At 37.3% G+C, this 15,882-nt stretch overlaps 1 protein-coding gene across 2 annotated transcripts in view; it reads right to left on the bottom strand.

Annotated features, from left to right (window-relative positions):
- Positions 1-14,173, bottom strand: part of LOC139698078 (uncharacterized) — a 40,468-nt gene extending 26,295 nt beyond the window's left edge. Inside the window, exon 1 of one of the 2 annotated variants that reach the window (XM_071596968.1) lies at positions 13,499-14,173. In XM_071596968.1, coding sequence (XP_071453069.1) covers positions 13,499-13,660 — 162 coding nt within the window. In that variant the 5' untranslated portion in view covers positions 13,661-14,173. The remainder of the gene's footprint in view (positions 1-13,498) is intronic. The other variant, XM_071596967.1, reaches the window with a different exon arrangement.
- Between the last annotated feature and the right edge of the window lie 1,709 nt (positions 14,174-15,882).

Here is a 15,882-nt window from a genome sequence, read left to right as displayed (position 1 = left end):
ATTCAGTTGATAAAATTCCGTTTCTCGAACTTTTAAGCTTCTTAATGCTGGCCAGCCGTATGACCTTCGAATTAGGGTCCAATAATTCCAACCTTGACCTGGGAATTAGGCCGTGCCGTTCTGGGATTATGGATACAAAAATGGATGAGTTATCTCTTTCTCCTCCAGTGCTTATGGAGAAAGTCATGGATCTCATACTGTTTATATGAATAATTCTATTATTTAGTATACAAAAAAATGGATGGGTTATCTCTTTCCCTTCCGGTAGTTACGGAGAAAGTGATGGATCTTATACCTTTTATGAATAATTCTATTTTTACTGTGTTTTGCTTAAATTGGCGGGCAAAACACTTGAAGTGTGTATATTGTTCATACAGAACGGAAATAATGAGTTTCACTGAGTTATAATCCTTGTTATTTATGATTAAACAATATTATTGATGGTAACCTTAGAAAAATTATTTTCAAATACTTGGGAATATTTCACCTGAAATATGTATCATTCCTTAACAATATCTATTTCATCCGTAAAAATATTAAAGAATTTATGACCAAAAATGTTTTACAGGTATATACTCTCACTTTCCGTTAACTAGGACGCAAGCAATTAATTTTGAGGATAACATATCATGAAAATAAAGTATAATGAATGATAAACTGTGAAAAAACTGGAATTTTTATATTATTTTATGAGACTTTTAATTCAAAATACACGTTCACTTTACAGGATAGGGTAACTTTTACTTTTGCCTAGGATGGGGTAAGTGGTTTGAATGGAACTTGCGAAAGGGATACCAGAGTGAATTTTAGGACGCGCATTTGAAAGATATAAGTTGATTTTGACATGGTGGCAGAATGATGAACTCTATTCAATAATATCTCGTATGTCGCAGAAAATTACGAGGATTAAGTTTTCCATGAATTATGTTTTGGCCAAAAGAAAATTAAAAGTTTTGTTCTGACTAATGGTTATGTGTGTGTGTGTGTATATATATATATATATATATATATATATATATCGATGATATAGAAACACTCACACGAGCAGTATAATATTTGGACGGCACAGTAGAACAAAAATAAAATAGTAACACTTAAAAGGTAACTCACATTGCACACTCACATTATATATATATATATATATATATATATATATATATATATATATATATATATATATATATATAAGGAACATCGTGGATGTACATACTATGTTCTCTTCGGAAATGGAAAATTTGATTTGAAAATGTCCGTATTTTAATCGCTGTAGAAAGTATATATTCTGAAATTACTATTTCGAATGGATCCATCTTACCGAGATAAAAGAACAATGCATGTTTTGAGTTTACAAGCAACTGAGTTTTTTTTGCTTGTTCCCTTGAATTAAGATATATTTATGTCCCCCCGATTTCCCCTGAATTAATAAAATCATCTTCTTTCAGAGCCAGCTGCAGGAGGATCAACCGTGAAGGAGTCGCAAGTGGCAAATATTCATATTCCCTTACGCCATTACCATCGATTCTATGGAATGTCGACATCGATACGGATCGACCGGTACGGATCGATATCCAGGAAATAAAGAAAAATTGCCTCTCGAAGAAAAATTTTCTCCCAGATCCACTCATCCAAAGGTAATTCACTCTTTTACTTACTTACTTGTTTATTAATAAGCTTTACCTACACTCGCATCCATTATCTTAGATTAAATGAATCCTCTTTATTCCACACGGATGATGAGTCTCAAGCAGTATGAAATATATGGTGCAAGTGAGTCATGACTGGCTGGTCCTATAAATCAGAGCGCCTGTCAGTAAGAAGTATTGCAGAATTTTCAGTCCAATTGATATTACTTGTCGTTTCCGTGAAAATCATTCGCGTTCATCGCGTTTTGTTTTATTTGTATTTTTCGCCTCCGCAGAACTGCCGGTATCCTACTCCTTGGAAAGTATTCAACCAGGAAGGGAGGGAAAAGTGAAACCACCCTGAGGCTTTTCTCTTTTCGGGGTTGAATATTTAATTTTTCTTGCATAATAAATTACACACAGTTTTATCATGTCACCTACTCCAAAAATATATATAAACATTACACTTTCTCAAGGACGTCGTTGAGCTTGGACCTCGATAGTATCAGAACTTTTATTCTTTATCCGTAATTGGTCTGAATGGTTCAACGTTTTATAATGCGTGAAGTATTAATTATTATTATTTATTTCAATTGAACAGTTATGTCCGCCCTACGTAAAACACCACCAAACCTCCTCAGCATCCCTTTTTCAGCTCACCTTTTTCTTGTAAGCTATCCTGCTACTATAAAGAATTCCTTCTGTATTTCCAAGGTTTGTTTCACTGAGATGTTTACCTGTTTGATTTAATGCGCTTGATGGGAATCCCTTTGAATAGTAAAATACCCCTGACATTATGAAAAGTGTTTCATATAAATATTCTAACGAAGGTTTCGTAAGTACAAGGTTTTAAACATTCTAATCTCAAAGGTAATTATGGTTTCCTGAGTTAATCTTTTGACGTAAATATTACGGTCGCTCAACCTGCTGTACGTGGAAGGAAAATTATTTCATCGTTATTAGTTGTTTTTAAGCTGTGTAGGCCCTATTATTTAAAGAGTGGAATGAACCCCAATGATAGTTTTTGTTCCACAAAGTACCAATGTTATATTGAATATTTCGTTTATATTCAGTATACAGGTATAATTGTGTATATATATATATGTATATGTATATGTATATGTATATATATATATATATATATATATATATATATATATATATATATATATAACGATTGTCCGGAAAAACTCATACGAGCGGCACAATAATGGGCTGACACAACATAACACAAATAGAAAAGAATAGACACATATAAAAGAACACTTACACGGTAAATTGTTCGAGCTTTGTCAGATATTGTCAGTCTCTCTTGAAGAAGGCCCCTGAGAGGGCCGAAAGCTCGAACAATTTACCGTGTAAGTGTTCTTTTATATGTGTCTATTCTTTTCTATTTGTGTTATGTTGTGTCAGCCCATTATATATATATATATATATATATATATATATATATATATATATATATATATATATATTCATTCACATGGAACTCCTGGCTAAAGGATCGGGGCCCTTGGTTGAATAAACCTCCCGCAAATTTCGGTGTAATTTACGTTTCCTTGATAGCTCAAGTGGTTAAAAGCATCGGCCCGGCAAGTCGAAGATCCGAGGTTCAACTCCCGGTCAAGGAAACTTCCTTACACTTGTGATCTGCTCGATTCCGCCTTCATCACCATTCCTGTGTTCGCTTTTTATATTTGTTCCTATTCCTTTTCCATTTATCAATTTCCATGTGAATTAATGTGTGTTCGCCAATTGGCTGTATTTCGTTTTTGAATATATATGAAAAAAAAATATATATATATATGTATATACATATATACACACACACACACACACACACACACATATATATATATATATATATATATAGTATATATATATAGTATATATATATATATATATATATATATATATATATATAAATTTACCGGAAAGTAGCAGCAGCAATGTGCGAGCATCAGAGATTGGGAAAAGGAAGTCGTTGGACTGATGTCCTTCTGGAAAACAGTCAGGAGCATTAAATAATATTAGTCTTCATCTCACTTTTAATTATATAATTTTTGGTTGTATTTACTTTATTCATTCCGAATTTTTATAGATGAGAATATTCGTTTTTGTCAAATAACAATAATTCTTATCCGCTGAAATGTTCAATCGAGAATGGTACGGATATATGCCTCTATTGGACGCACAACACAAAAGAAAGAATTCATTTTACTTTTTCTTTTACTTGATAATTAGTAATTCATGATAATTGCGATGTTTACAACTAAAACCAAAATATATTATTAATGATAAGTCTTATTTCTAATGCAGTAATCATTGTTGTATTCCCAAATCTCCCTTAGTAATACCTGTATTTTATGGCTAATACTTTAAATTCATTTGGTGTTAACAGATACCTGATGTAGCGACCAAAATCTAATTGCATGTAACTGAAAAAGTGATTACTTTAACATCTGGTTATAATTCTTACAAATTTTCCTAAAGAACAACTATCTGTACCAACTAAACCAGGCAATCATGAGATAATTTCAGTATCTCAAAGGTGGATGGTCGGAGGCTCACAGAATGGAAATAATGTCTACGCAAACTTTTCTAAAGTATTCTTTTACTTGATGAACCGCAAAGGGCCCCTTTTACAGATATTACCAATGGACCGTATTCCATAATAATAAATGTAGTCCTATACTCCTACTTACTCGATTTATATTCCTCTTGGGAGGCGCACTCTTCTTTCTAAACGGGAACAAAACTAGAAAGTGAATTTAAAAACATGCCAATTAACCTTTCCTCTTGCGTGACCGAGTCTTGCATTCCTGGTGATGTGTGCTCATATTTCCAGAGGGGTGAATTATGAAACTTCTTTGATACATTTACTTCTTTTTCTGCAATTTCTGAAGCCCTCTTTATATGTCCGCGAAAGTGGTTCTATACTAAAATATATTTTGGATGTAAGTGCGGGGAGTTAACGCGCACATAAAATTCTTTATATGGACTTGACTATTTTATCCGATGGCTTCTTGAGTTATCTCGAAGAATTCGGGTCGAGTTTTGTCAGTTTTTAAACGTATACGGAGTAATTGAAGAATACTACACTCCGGCTGAAATGTACCCATCATTTCCGGTTTATTAATTACCGCTGACTATACTTAGGAGTGCATGTACACTAAAAGATGAATCGTCAATTTTTTAAAAGCAGGCTTGCATCATGTAATTATCAATGATTGATCAGACTGATGGTGGAATTATATAGGATAAAATGTCTTAACTGTGAATACAGAAAATTTCTAAAAATATTTTCATGGCCCTCTCATAATGCTAAACCCGTAGATTTCCATTTCGTGTCATTCATTTAAGAGACACCTGATTTAGTTCATATATAGTATACTTACAAATCGCGTTTTAAAATGTCATCGTCGTACCTTTGCTAAAGTTGAAGAATTTCCTACTTTAATCATGTCTTGTCAAGTAAATCCTTTACCGTGCAATATATAAGATCAAAAGAAAAGCTATTTGTGCCATGCGAAATATTTTCATTACCAAGGAAGAATGGGAGTCTACCATTTGATACAATTTCGTCAATTCGTCAATTCGTCAATTTCAATGCTATTCTAATAGTGAAACTTTGGTACGCCCTATTCGATTCGTCAATCCCTCCACCCACTATTTAAGATTAGATAGATGCTTGTAGGAACTTGTGTTTATCACCGTGTGTTAATTATTTTTGTTTATAACCGTGTGTGTTCCTTCTCTTTTCATCCGTGTACCAGATATTTATCTGAAAGAAATTTTGCGTTTCGCCTACAAACGTTCATGGGAACGATGGAAAAATTGTGGATTGGAGAAATTTTTTGCGAGGTGACCTACATTTAAAACTGCCGTAGGGGAAAGAACTTGCTGTGGTTTAAACTCACCCTTAGGGTAAAAAGTTTCGTCCGCTGGCTCGTCTCCTAGCTTTGTCGGAACTTAATTAAACAATGGTTTCCGGGGAAAGTCAGAAAGGGTCGCGGCATGAAATCATAATGAGCTTTTTTGGTTATAAATGGATTCAAGGGATAGACAAACCCGAGTGAGTTTTTATATATCTTATACTAGGCTACCTCCTGTGTTTCGACAATAAAAGCCTGAGCAAAAGATTTCCCTGATTTTCGAGTTCTCATGTTATGGTTCTCAAATGATGCTCTTGATTTGTACAGATAAATTTAAAATTTTCCTCGGCGTGTTATGATGCCAGGATTTTGGCAACTGAATGAATTATTCAATGCCCATCATAGTGGGGCATTGAGAAAAAACTATAGACGATCAAGAAAATTTAACACGAAATATTTTGCATGAAATTCTATGATGTGATAAAATATTAGATAAAAAATTAGAAATACGGATTAAAGAAAGACTTTGCTCACAGCTTTAGTTATGCCAAAAATTTTCGAGCATGATTATTTATACCAAAAAATATATCATTCATCTAAGTCTTTGAGCAATGTTGAAAAGGAAAGTTAAGGGAACGACTCGGCAGTGCTAAATGAAGCGATTTCGTTTTGTACGAAAAGGTTCGGGATTGGGGTAATTCTGCGAATGACCTTCTAGGAAGAAATACGATTGCCACTTGCTTTCGAAGGTACGAGTAGAATTTTCACCGTAGCGCGCCTCTCCGTCTATCGGCTACCAAAGCGGATATATGAACTGCGTATGCAAAAATGTTCTTAATTAAGTTTAAATTTATATTTATACTTATGCCTAAGTAAAAATGTTTTCCTTGATATATCAGATTGCCTTTATTTATTTTATTATCGATTCATTAAATTCTGTCGCATCAAGGTCAGTATTACCGTTGGTATCTAGAACCGACAGAACTCATGCTGTACTTATATCTTCAAGTAAAAAATAATAATAATAATCCCAGGTTTTTGACGTTTTGATATCAATTAGAACCTAATTTTCTCCATATTTCTAACGAGAAATCAGTTGATTACTTTTATCGTCTATTTCACCGAAGGTTTTTCTTTTGTTGGTTTATTCCGACATACGTTGATATATCTTCCCAGAGAATGAATAATTTTCAATGGATCTCTAAGGTTCGCCTTTTTTGATACGAGTTATCATTTGCATTAATTATGATTCCAGAATGTACATCGTCAAACAATCAAGTGAACTATAGTAAATTGAATTCTTCGTTTTGTCAACAGTTTATTGTGATGCATTCATATTACCTGCGAGTAGTAATGACCACTTGTGTAAAGGTGAGGAGTGTATGCCGAGATTCCATTCTAATTTGCATCTTATTTCTGAAACTTTATCTAATAGGAAGTTTCAAAGATTTAACGAATAAATATGTATTGATTCGATGGGAATTTATCGCCACATTAAGAAAAATATAGCTCTAAGTGTGATATCGATGAGCAGGATGAAGAATGAGGGAATCATCATTGAACGAAAAACATTGTAATCATTTTAGGTTTTCAGTTTGAATTCATCGTTGCATACCGAGGAAATAGAGTTTTCCCGGCTTAGTGTTATGGTCTGCGCGTGCACGAAGATCTCCTGGAAAGATGCAATTACGATAGATGCAGAAAAAAAACATTTGCGGCTGAGAGATGATGCAACTTGCCACGTGACCCACATTAACCTAAGTAAGCATGGGGAGTAACAAGGGATCTGAGCTCTAAACAGGTAAACTTATTCCAACTTTCTCTATCCACCTGCACATTTTGTATAATCAAGAAGCGCTTTGACGGCGTCGGATTGTATCAACTTGCATCATCAACGTTGTTTACAAGAGTTAAAAAAAAATTGTCATCTCGAGTAGTCAAACAGTTTATAGAGTTATCGCAGAATGACTGGTGAAATCACTTTTCACACAACTAAATAATTAGTAGTTCTAAATACAAATAAAGGATGTTTGAATTTTACTAATTTCCATGAAGGAGAAAGCGCAAAAGAAATTAGAAAACTCAATTGAGTCCTTTCGATGAAGGCGTTCGTATACCAGACTTAAAGTTCATTGAATGCACCAAATATTTTAGTTCAATTCTGGTGCAATTTTGTAATCCTGAATCACCTTCAAAGGTGTGATCTCAACGTTCAGTTGCGACCAATAGACAGCCAAAAATTTAGTGCAGGTAACGTATGTTCCAGCATATGTCGCGTCAAGTCACGAGTCACATTAGCACATATTAGGAAAAACTATGAACGATTGCATTATAAATTATTATTTTTAATTGAATTCTTTTTTTATATTCTAACTGATCAACATGTGCATATCTCTCACGTTTTATTAAATTACTTTCTTGAAATAAATTTGGTGATATTCAACTTTTAAATAGTGCTAATAATTTTTAACCTGATTTCAAGTTTTTTCACTAGATTGTAGTTTCATGGCCAGCAATCACGGGTTTGTTTGGTAGTTAGTCCTAACCACTTCAACAACCCTAGGGTGCTGATGTCGACGTAGAACGTTAACATTTAGTAACATGAGTCTAAAATAGGAAACAACTTCGAAAAGACCTAATAAGTACGAGGGTCATCCGGAAAGTAGTACCCGTTCGTGCCGCATGAAGTGCTGACGACGCGAGTAGCCGCTGGACGAGGTCAGATAGCTTCAGTGGCTTGTCTGCCTTCTCTGAGCCAAGTTGCGTGACGCTAGCATTGCCTGTGTTGTTTCTGTGATTGTTTACAATGTTTAAAAAAATTGAGAACGCCGCCAGTTGTGAAGTGAGGGCAGTGATTAAATTCCTCAATGCAAGAAACGTTCGCCCATGTGATATTCATCGCCAATTAAAGGAGGTGTATGGAGACAATGTAATGGACGAGTCGTCTGTTCGGCGGTGGTGTCGCAACTTCAACATGGGGAGGGGGAACACACACGACGATGAGCGTTCGGAGAGACCGTCTGTCATTACAGACCAACTGGTGAGCTCAGTTGACGAATTCGTGAGGAACGATCGGCGCGTCACAATTGATGACATCTGTGAGCATTTTCCCAATGTTTCTCGAACAATTGTTCATGAAATTGTTAAACACCATCTGCATTATGCAAAAATTTGTGCAAGATGGGTCCCTCGCGTATCTCAATGAGCTGGCGGCGAAGGACTATGCAGCAGGAATACAGAAACTTGTCACACGTTATGACAAATGCCTTAATTTGCTTGGAGATTATGTTGAGAAGTAGTTTAAAGTATCCTCTTTCAAATAAAATTTTTTATGTTTGTTAATATTTACTTTTGTGTCTTTATTTCACGAACGGGTACTACTTTCCGGATGACCCTCGTTGTATCCGGAGATCGAGATGGTGCGGTAGCTATCTTGCTGGCTTCCCACCCAGGGGGCCGGGGTTCGAATTTCGGCAGCGTCGAATATTTTTCAGTGGTATCTCGATCCATACTTGAGGTGCTTTGTGGAGGGCACTTTGAGTGAGTACGCCGTCCGTCGGATGGGACGTTAATCTGAGGACCCCTTGGCGCCTTTCGTTAAGAGTAAGCTAATGCCGACGGCGGGTGTATCTCCACCCTTCATCCTTTCCAGTCCATCCCTAATGGAGCAAATGACCTTAGCTGTCGGTCGCCTATCCTAAATTCTACTAATAAATAGTATATTTACCGTAGTTCAAGGACAGTTTAACTGAACGATATACATTTGTGTGTTTTATTTGGAGCTCTATGACGTTGTTCAAGCAATGAATGTGTTACGGTCTTCGTGGGGAGAATGCATTTGAAAATATATTTTATTTCTAAACTTCAAAATGTCGCCAGGATATTCTTCGCAAAATGCCAAGTGTCCTTGAATTAAGCAAAGGGCTCTCTCAGGAACTCCTATTAAAGCCGTTGGAGTCGAAGGTGCTAACTTTTCCGTAACCATCTATGAACAGTTTCTCGCAACGGATACGAAAACGCGAGTAAATATTACAGGGTGTGAAAGATGGCACTACGTGGTCTCTAAATAGCAACTGGAGGTATTCTCGTTTTGGGTGAAGACGGAATAATACTCCTCGTTGGTTACCAGAAATATTCTTTTCAGTATATTAAAAGGGTCACCTGAAAGGTGAGCGCTGAATAATGTCTCATACTGGAACGTTACCGATTAACATTGGGAAAATGCGTGGGCCTGCGCGTAAAAGCGTGTCAAGGTTTGACGAGAAACATGATTTTTAAATCTTTCGATTCCTGTCCGAAGGTCGTGATGTGGTCCAAAAATATTTTTGAAAACAATATTTGACTACTCGACTTATGCTCCAGCACTTCTATAATTAAGGGCATTCAATTTGAACAATTATCCATTTTGACAGGTATGATATCATGCCACACATCAAAATATTGCTGCTTATTTGACCGATGAGCATATTCCTCTTCTAAATTTTTATTTTAAACTTTTCTTTTTGTATTCTTGTCCAAGAAGTTGCGGTGAGATCTTCAACATAAACTTATTAAATATGCAGGTTTAATAATATTTTGTGATCAGTTAAAAATTAATGTGACGGAAAGTTAACTTTTAACTAATGGATCAAGATAGCTACCCATTACTATTCGGCTGGTCTCGAAATTAGTAGTAGTAGTAGTTTTGAGGGGAGGCGACCGACAGCTAAGGTCATTTGCGCCATAGGGGAAGGACAGGAAAGGATGAAGGGTGGAGAGAAACCCGGCGTCGGCATTAGCCTACTCTTTACGAAAGGCGCCAAGGGGTCCGCGGCTTAACGTCCCATCCGACGGACGGCGTACTCACTCAAAGTGCCCTCCACAAAGCACCTCAAGTAGGGATCGAGATACCTCTGAAAAATATTCAACACCGCCGGGATTTGAACCCGCGCCCTCAGGGTGGGAAGCCAGTACGTTAGCCCCCGCACCATCTCGATCCCCTCTCGAAATTAGTTAACAAAATTATTAGCATAATTATTTTATTTATATTCAGACACTTGGAAATAAATTTTTCATTTCTATTTGTACCATTATAGTGGTTAGCTATAATTGCGCGAGCATCGGAATTGAAGCTATTTTCAAACAATTGTTGTAAAAATTACTGTAGTAGGTAATCCATTTGGATGTGCGACTGCAGCAATATCAGAGGTCATCCGAATGGTTCCTGTCGATATTCCCGTTTAAGTCCAAGTTGTTCAATTTTTTGGGTGAGTGGCAAAACCTTCTGCAAAACCACAGGAAACTCACGAAGAGGAATCATTCTGACTGCTTTAGATGTGCGAATTCCATCTGCCTTAGGGATTAGCTCTAGGGTAGTTCTGCCCTCAAATTTAAAACCATTTTTTAGGTTGATGGCTGTAGTATATTTGTGTGATTTCTGCAAGGTAAGGGCATGGAGACGAGTTGTCAGACTGAGCCTAAATTAACTATATAGTATTTTTACCAGTTAATGAAATGTTAAGTGTAAAGGTACGAAACGTTTTAAATAATGGCATAGTATTTATCATGACATGACATAATGAACTGTACAAAAAAAATGTATAATAAAATAAAAATACAAAATAAATAAATAACAATTAGCAATATTAAATAAAATAAACATTTAAAAAAATACTATGAGCAATCAGAAACAACTAAAAGCCTAATAAATGGGACAAACAATAGAATATATATTTATTTTATATATATATATATATATATATATATATATATATATATATATATATATATATATATATATATATATATATATATATATATGTTAATTGAACATCACATACGAGAAACTGTGTCAAGTGCTCGCTTGAAATTCCCACACGTGATCCAAATAGGTTACCCAAATAGGGAATACACCTCCGAGCGGAAGGCATAACCCGCATTTGGGTCCATCGGGTCGACTGGGTTCTATTCTTGGCGTGATAGACTCCCATCCCATAGATGAAACCCCACCATGTTACTAACAGGTATTCTCATTAAATTGAGAGCGCGATACGTCTTCATAAACTTATAATGAAAACTGTTAATAAAATGATGAATTTTGATAACCGTCCGTAACTCAATAATATAGCCAGAGAGTTTATCTCGGGGCGATTACCCTGAATAATGGAAGCGCTATTATAGAAATGATTACGGGTTGCGGTAATGCATTAAGCGCTCATTTTCTCTTCGTAGGATCCCCAAAATGTATTTTTTACCTAAGATGGCTGGAACATGCGACAACTAGTGAATCTTTTAACTTACAGTGTGTATACAAGAAAAGAAAAATAGTCGACATTTTCCCCACATCATGGCACACGTAAAATATTTCTAGGTCCAATCGTGTAGTAGATGTTGTTGAGTTGTTTAAGGCTTAAAATTCAGGCCTCTGCGCATTTCTGCATTTACGGAATATGAAAATTTGTGATAGAGTGCTTTTAAGGTTAACAGGGTAGTTAAAGATGTCTTATGTCGTCAAAGCGGCTGTCAGGTAACGGTGTTTAATACGATTCCATGCGACTCGAATATTTAGTCAACAACAGAATATTTCAGTTATGATATTGCTAAAATATATTTTATAGATATTAAAGCTATATCTAAGCTATGTATTATATTTATAAAGATATTAAAGCTATGTCATTTCTGAAATATTCTATTGTTGACTAAATATTCGAGTCACATGGAATTGTATCAAACACCGTTTACTGGCGGTCGCTATGACGACACAAGAAATTTTTAGCTAGCTTGTGCACTTCGTGTCGGATTATTGAAAGATTTTATGGAAAATACGCTTTATGATAATTTACCCAAAGAATCCTTCCATTTGTTTTGAGCAGAAACTTTGTCACGTTTTAGAGGATTAAACCATTCGAAATTACACCGGGTTAATGTTGTACCGAACACTTAAACTTTTGGTGTTTTTAGCGTAGTTAAAATGGTGTTCTTGCCACCGAAAATTTGGTGTGTTATTCTCGATCAAATTGAGGTTATACTCACCCCAAAATTTTTAAGCATGTATATACTATATATATAGTTCATTCTAATTTTTTCTTAGCCTTGTTTATTCTAGAATTCCATGGATGAACTAATGCGAACGGCAAGGTTGGACTTTAATCTGCCAAAAAACCTGAAGATTGTATTTCCTTCCGAAATGAGGCATTTTTTGCGATTATTTGATACTATTTCTGGCAAATAGGGGTTGTTTACATTCTTAAATGAACCAAAATACGTAAATGTGCGCGTTTTTGACCACTACTTTACGTGAATTAATTGGAGTTTTACTTGATCCAGGCCATTTTTCATCAACTTATTGTTGCCCCCCGAAGGTTTCTGTTGATGATTGGATACTGGCAAATGGGATGGTGAGTAAGGGTACCAGTAAAAGGTTTGGCGAGTTAAGATGACGGAGAGGGCAATTTGTGCAATAACTGTGGCAGAAGTTTCTCAGAAAAAAGTAGCTGTTCAACCAATATAGTTAGTCTGAAACTCAGAACGTCGGGAGTGAGAGACGAATTTTAATTTGTAGTGGAAATATATCGTATTTTAATCAGGCTCGAAGATTTCAGAATTGGAGGGAAATTTCTAATCCAGTGATCTGCCCTCAAAAACCATTTGTGTTTATTGCCTTCGTAGATATGTTCAGGAAATTTAATATGCGTGGTTCGCAAAAACATTCACATGGAAAACTTATGATCTGTCAGTTTGGGAGGATTATGCCAAGGAATAGAAATACAGTGTCGTACTGGATTGGCTGCGGGTGGAAGCGAGTGGAGAGTTTTCATGGGACTTCATCGATCAGACAAATGGTAGCGAGTTTCGTGCTATTCGGTCTCGGGCGCGTATATCCTCCAGAAACCTTTTCCGAAGTTTCTCTCGCATTTCGCTCGTTGAAGTCCCCGCCCGCCTTCCGGACTCCCTCGGACATTTACTTCCGTCTCTCAAGATGAAGAAGAAAACTGAGCAAAACTACGCGGCGCGTGCGCTCACCTGCGGCCGCTGAGAACTGCCGGCGGAAGGGGTCAACCAGCTGTTGACGGCGACGGACGAGACGACGGCGCGGGAGAGGCGCCTTCCGAGGGGGTCCCCGGTAACTCCGACCGGCCGGACGCTAGGGAAAGGAGGCGTCGAGGGGAAACTCTCGGGCCTCATGCCTGCGACCCATCGATCACACACACACAAACACACTCACGGCAAGTTAGTCCGGAGGGGTGTACTCCGGGCGGGGACGTCGCCTTGAGATGACCACGCAAGCGTTTTCCGATTGAAAGGGAAAAGAGGGGATATCGGGATAACGGGCGCGAGAAGAACTTTCGTTCGCCCCGGCGGAAATGTGGGTCATCCGCTGATGGGGACTCGGTTGAGACTGGCGAAGAATACGGCGACTGCTGTGGAAGTCCTCGGGGAGTGTTCGAGTGTGTGTGGAAAGCTGGCGGTGTGGTGCGGAGAGGGGGTGAGGTGTGGGGTGAGGTTGGAGAGGGGAGAGTTTCAAGGGGTAGAGAAGGAAAGTGGTGGGCTGGATCCAATATTGCGAGCTACTTGGTAATGTCTCCGTGGGTGGCGCACCTGTGCCGGAACGTTACATTCGGATGAGCCGACGATTTGAAAGCTCCAATCACTCCCGGAGCACACCCACCGGACAAGAAGTCTACGCTCCGGAATGCGGCCGATAACATTGATAGACTTTCGCGCTCTGTGAGATATTTCTCCCTCTTTCACGAAGTGACTTGAGGGACCTCAGTTGCCACATTCACCTCCCCGCCTATTGCATACCACTTGTCCTCCTTTTCCCAAGGATCCCAATAATTACATAATAGTGAACTTTTTATAGGATTCAAGTGTACTCGTCTGCGTTCTTTTGTCTGCCTGTTACACGCGATGCGGGTCAAAGTTCCTAACGCCATGTAGAAAGCTAATTGAATATTAAAGGTGAATGCATTGTTTCCACAATCGAAAGTGACGACGTATTTTTTTGGGAGCCAGACATTTCTATTTGTGGTTTTGCACTTGAGCAATAAGCACTGTAAATACAGTATGCAATGCATTTTTTAGTGAATAATGGATAATGGGTCAGTTAGAGGTATGCAGGTCAGGAATAATTTAAGTTAAATACGACGCAATAACGCTGGGAATATAAAATGACAAATTTGAACCCGAAGGCTTGGGAAACAAGCACCAATTCCGAGTTTGACCAAGCCGATCTACATTAAATAATTATCACTGCTGAAATCTGAGCGACGCTTTATCGACATTTTTGAAGTAATTCCGTGAATAACTACTAAATCTGGAATTTCTGTGTCGTGGATCTTCAGATTTTCTGTGTAAATTAGAGGGTCTGTCCCAAAAAATAAATAGACTTTTCTCGTCGTCTTTTTTGACTCAAAAGGTGTTATCCACAAAAGAATAGTGGCTCAGGTATAGTCAGTGAACAATAAGTTTTACGCGGAAGTCCTCGAAAGGCCGCGAAAAAGGGCGCACGACGTCAGGAAAGAGATCATTGCCAACTGGAGGCTGCACCAAGACAACGCGCCGTCCCACACCACCTTCCTCGTGACCGAGTATCTGGCCACAATACGACAACGATGATCAAGCCGCCCTGCAGTCCCGATGTGGCCCAGACGGACTTCTTTTTGTCCCCAAGAATGAAAAGGAGCTAGACAAAGAATCATTTTGGTGCGCTGGATAACGTCAAAGAGACCATGACGAGGTGCCCGAATGAAGCTCCCGTGTACGCTTTTCAGGAAGCGTACTTTACCGTATGCGGATGTATTCTACTTATTTTGGTTTTGACAAATCCACTGTTTATGCTGAAAGGTGCTATGTCCATCATGTACTTGACATGATTTTTACTTCAACTGCGTAGTTTCAGGCATGACATGGCGGAATTTGAACATTTTAATGACCCATTAGTAGCACGTATCCACTCTTTAAGCATTAAATATTTAAAAAAATAAAACGTAAGACCTGAGGATTTTAGCTAGTGGAAAGGTGCTGTTATTTGGTCATCAATGTTACTTTCTCTTTCGTATAATTCTGAATATGAATATATAATACCTGATTATAGTTGAAAAAAAGTAAAATTGATGTCCCAAGTTTTGCATCAGTTTAAAGTAACTTAGAATAATAAAAACTTTCATATGGAGAATTTTTTGTCTTTTTCCGAAACCTGGTCGCCCTGACTGGAGACAAGAGCATATTGTAGCTCTTGAGATGTGTTTGTTGAGAATAATGAAAAACTTGAATGGAAAAACAGGAAAAAAACGAAGTGTTAATCGTGGAAGGGGAAGAGAGAAGTTAAGGTAGTGAAGGAAAAGTGGTTAAAGGGTATACTGTGTGGAAATTGAACGTTAAAAACTGTGAAAGAGGGAAAATGT

This window comes from Hetaerina americana, unplaced genomic scaffold (genome assembly GCF_022747635.1).
Source record: "Hetaerina americana unplaced genomic scaffold, ioHetAmer1.1.p SCAF_8, whole genome shotgun sequence".
NCBI classification, from domain to species: Eukaryota; Metazoa; Arthropoda; class Insecta; order Odonata; family Calopterygidae; genus Hetaerina; species Hetaerina americana.
Note: the sequence above shows the minus strand (reverse complement) of the source record. Positions and strands in the feature narration are given on the sequence as shown.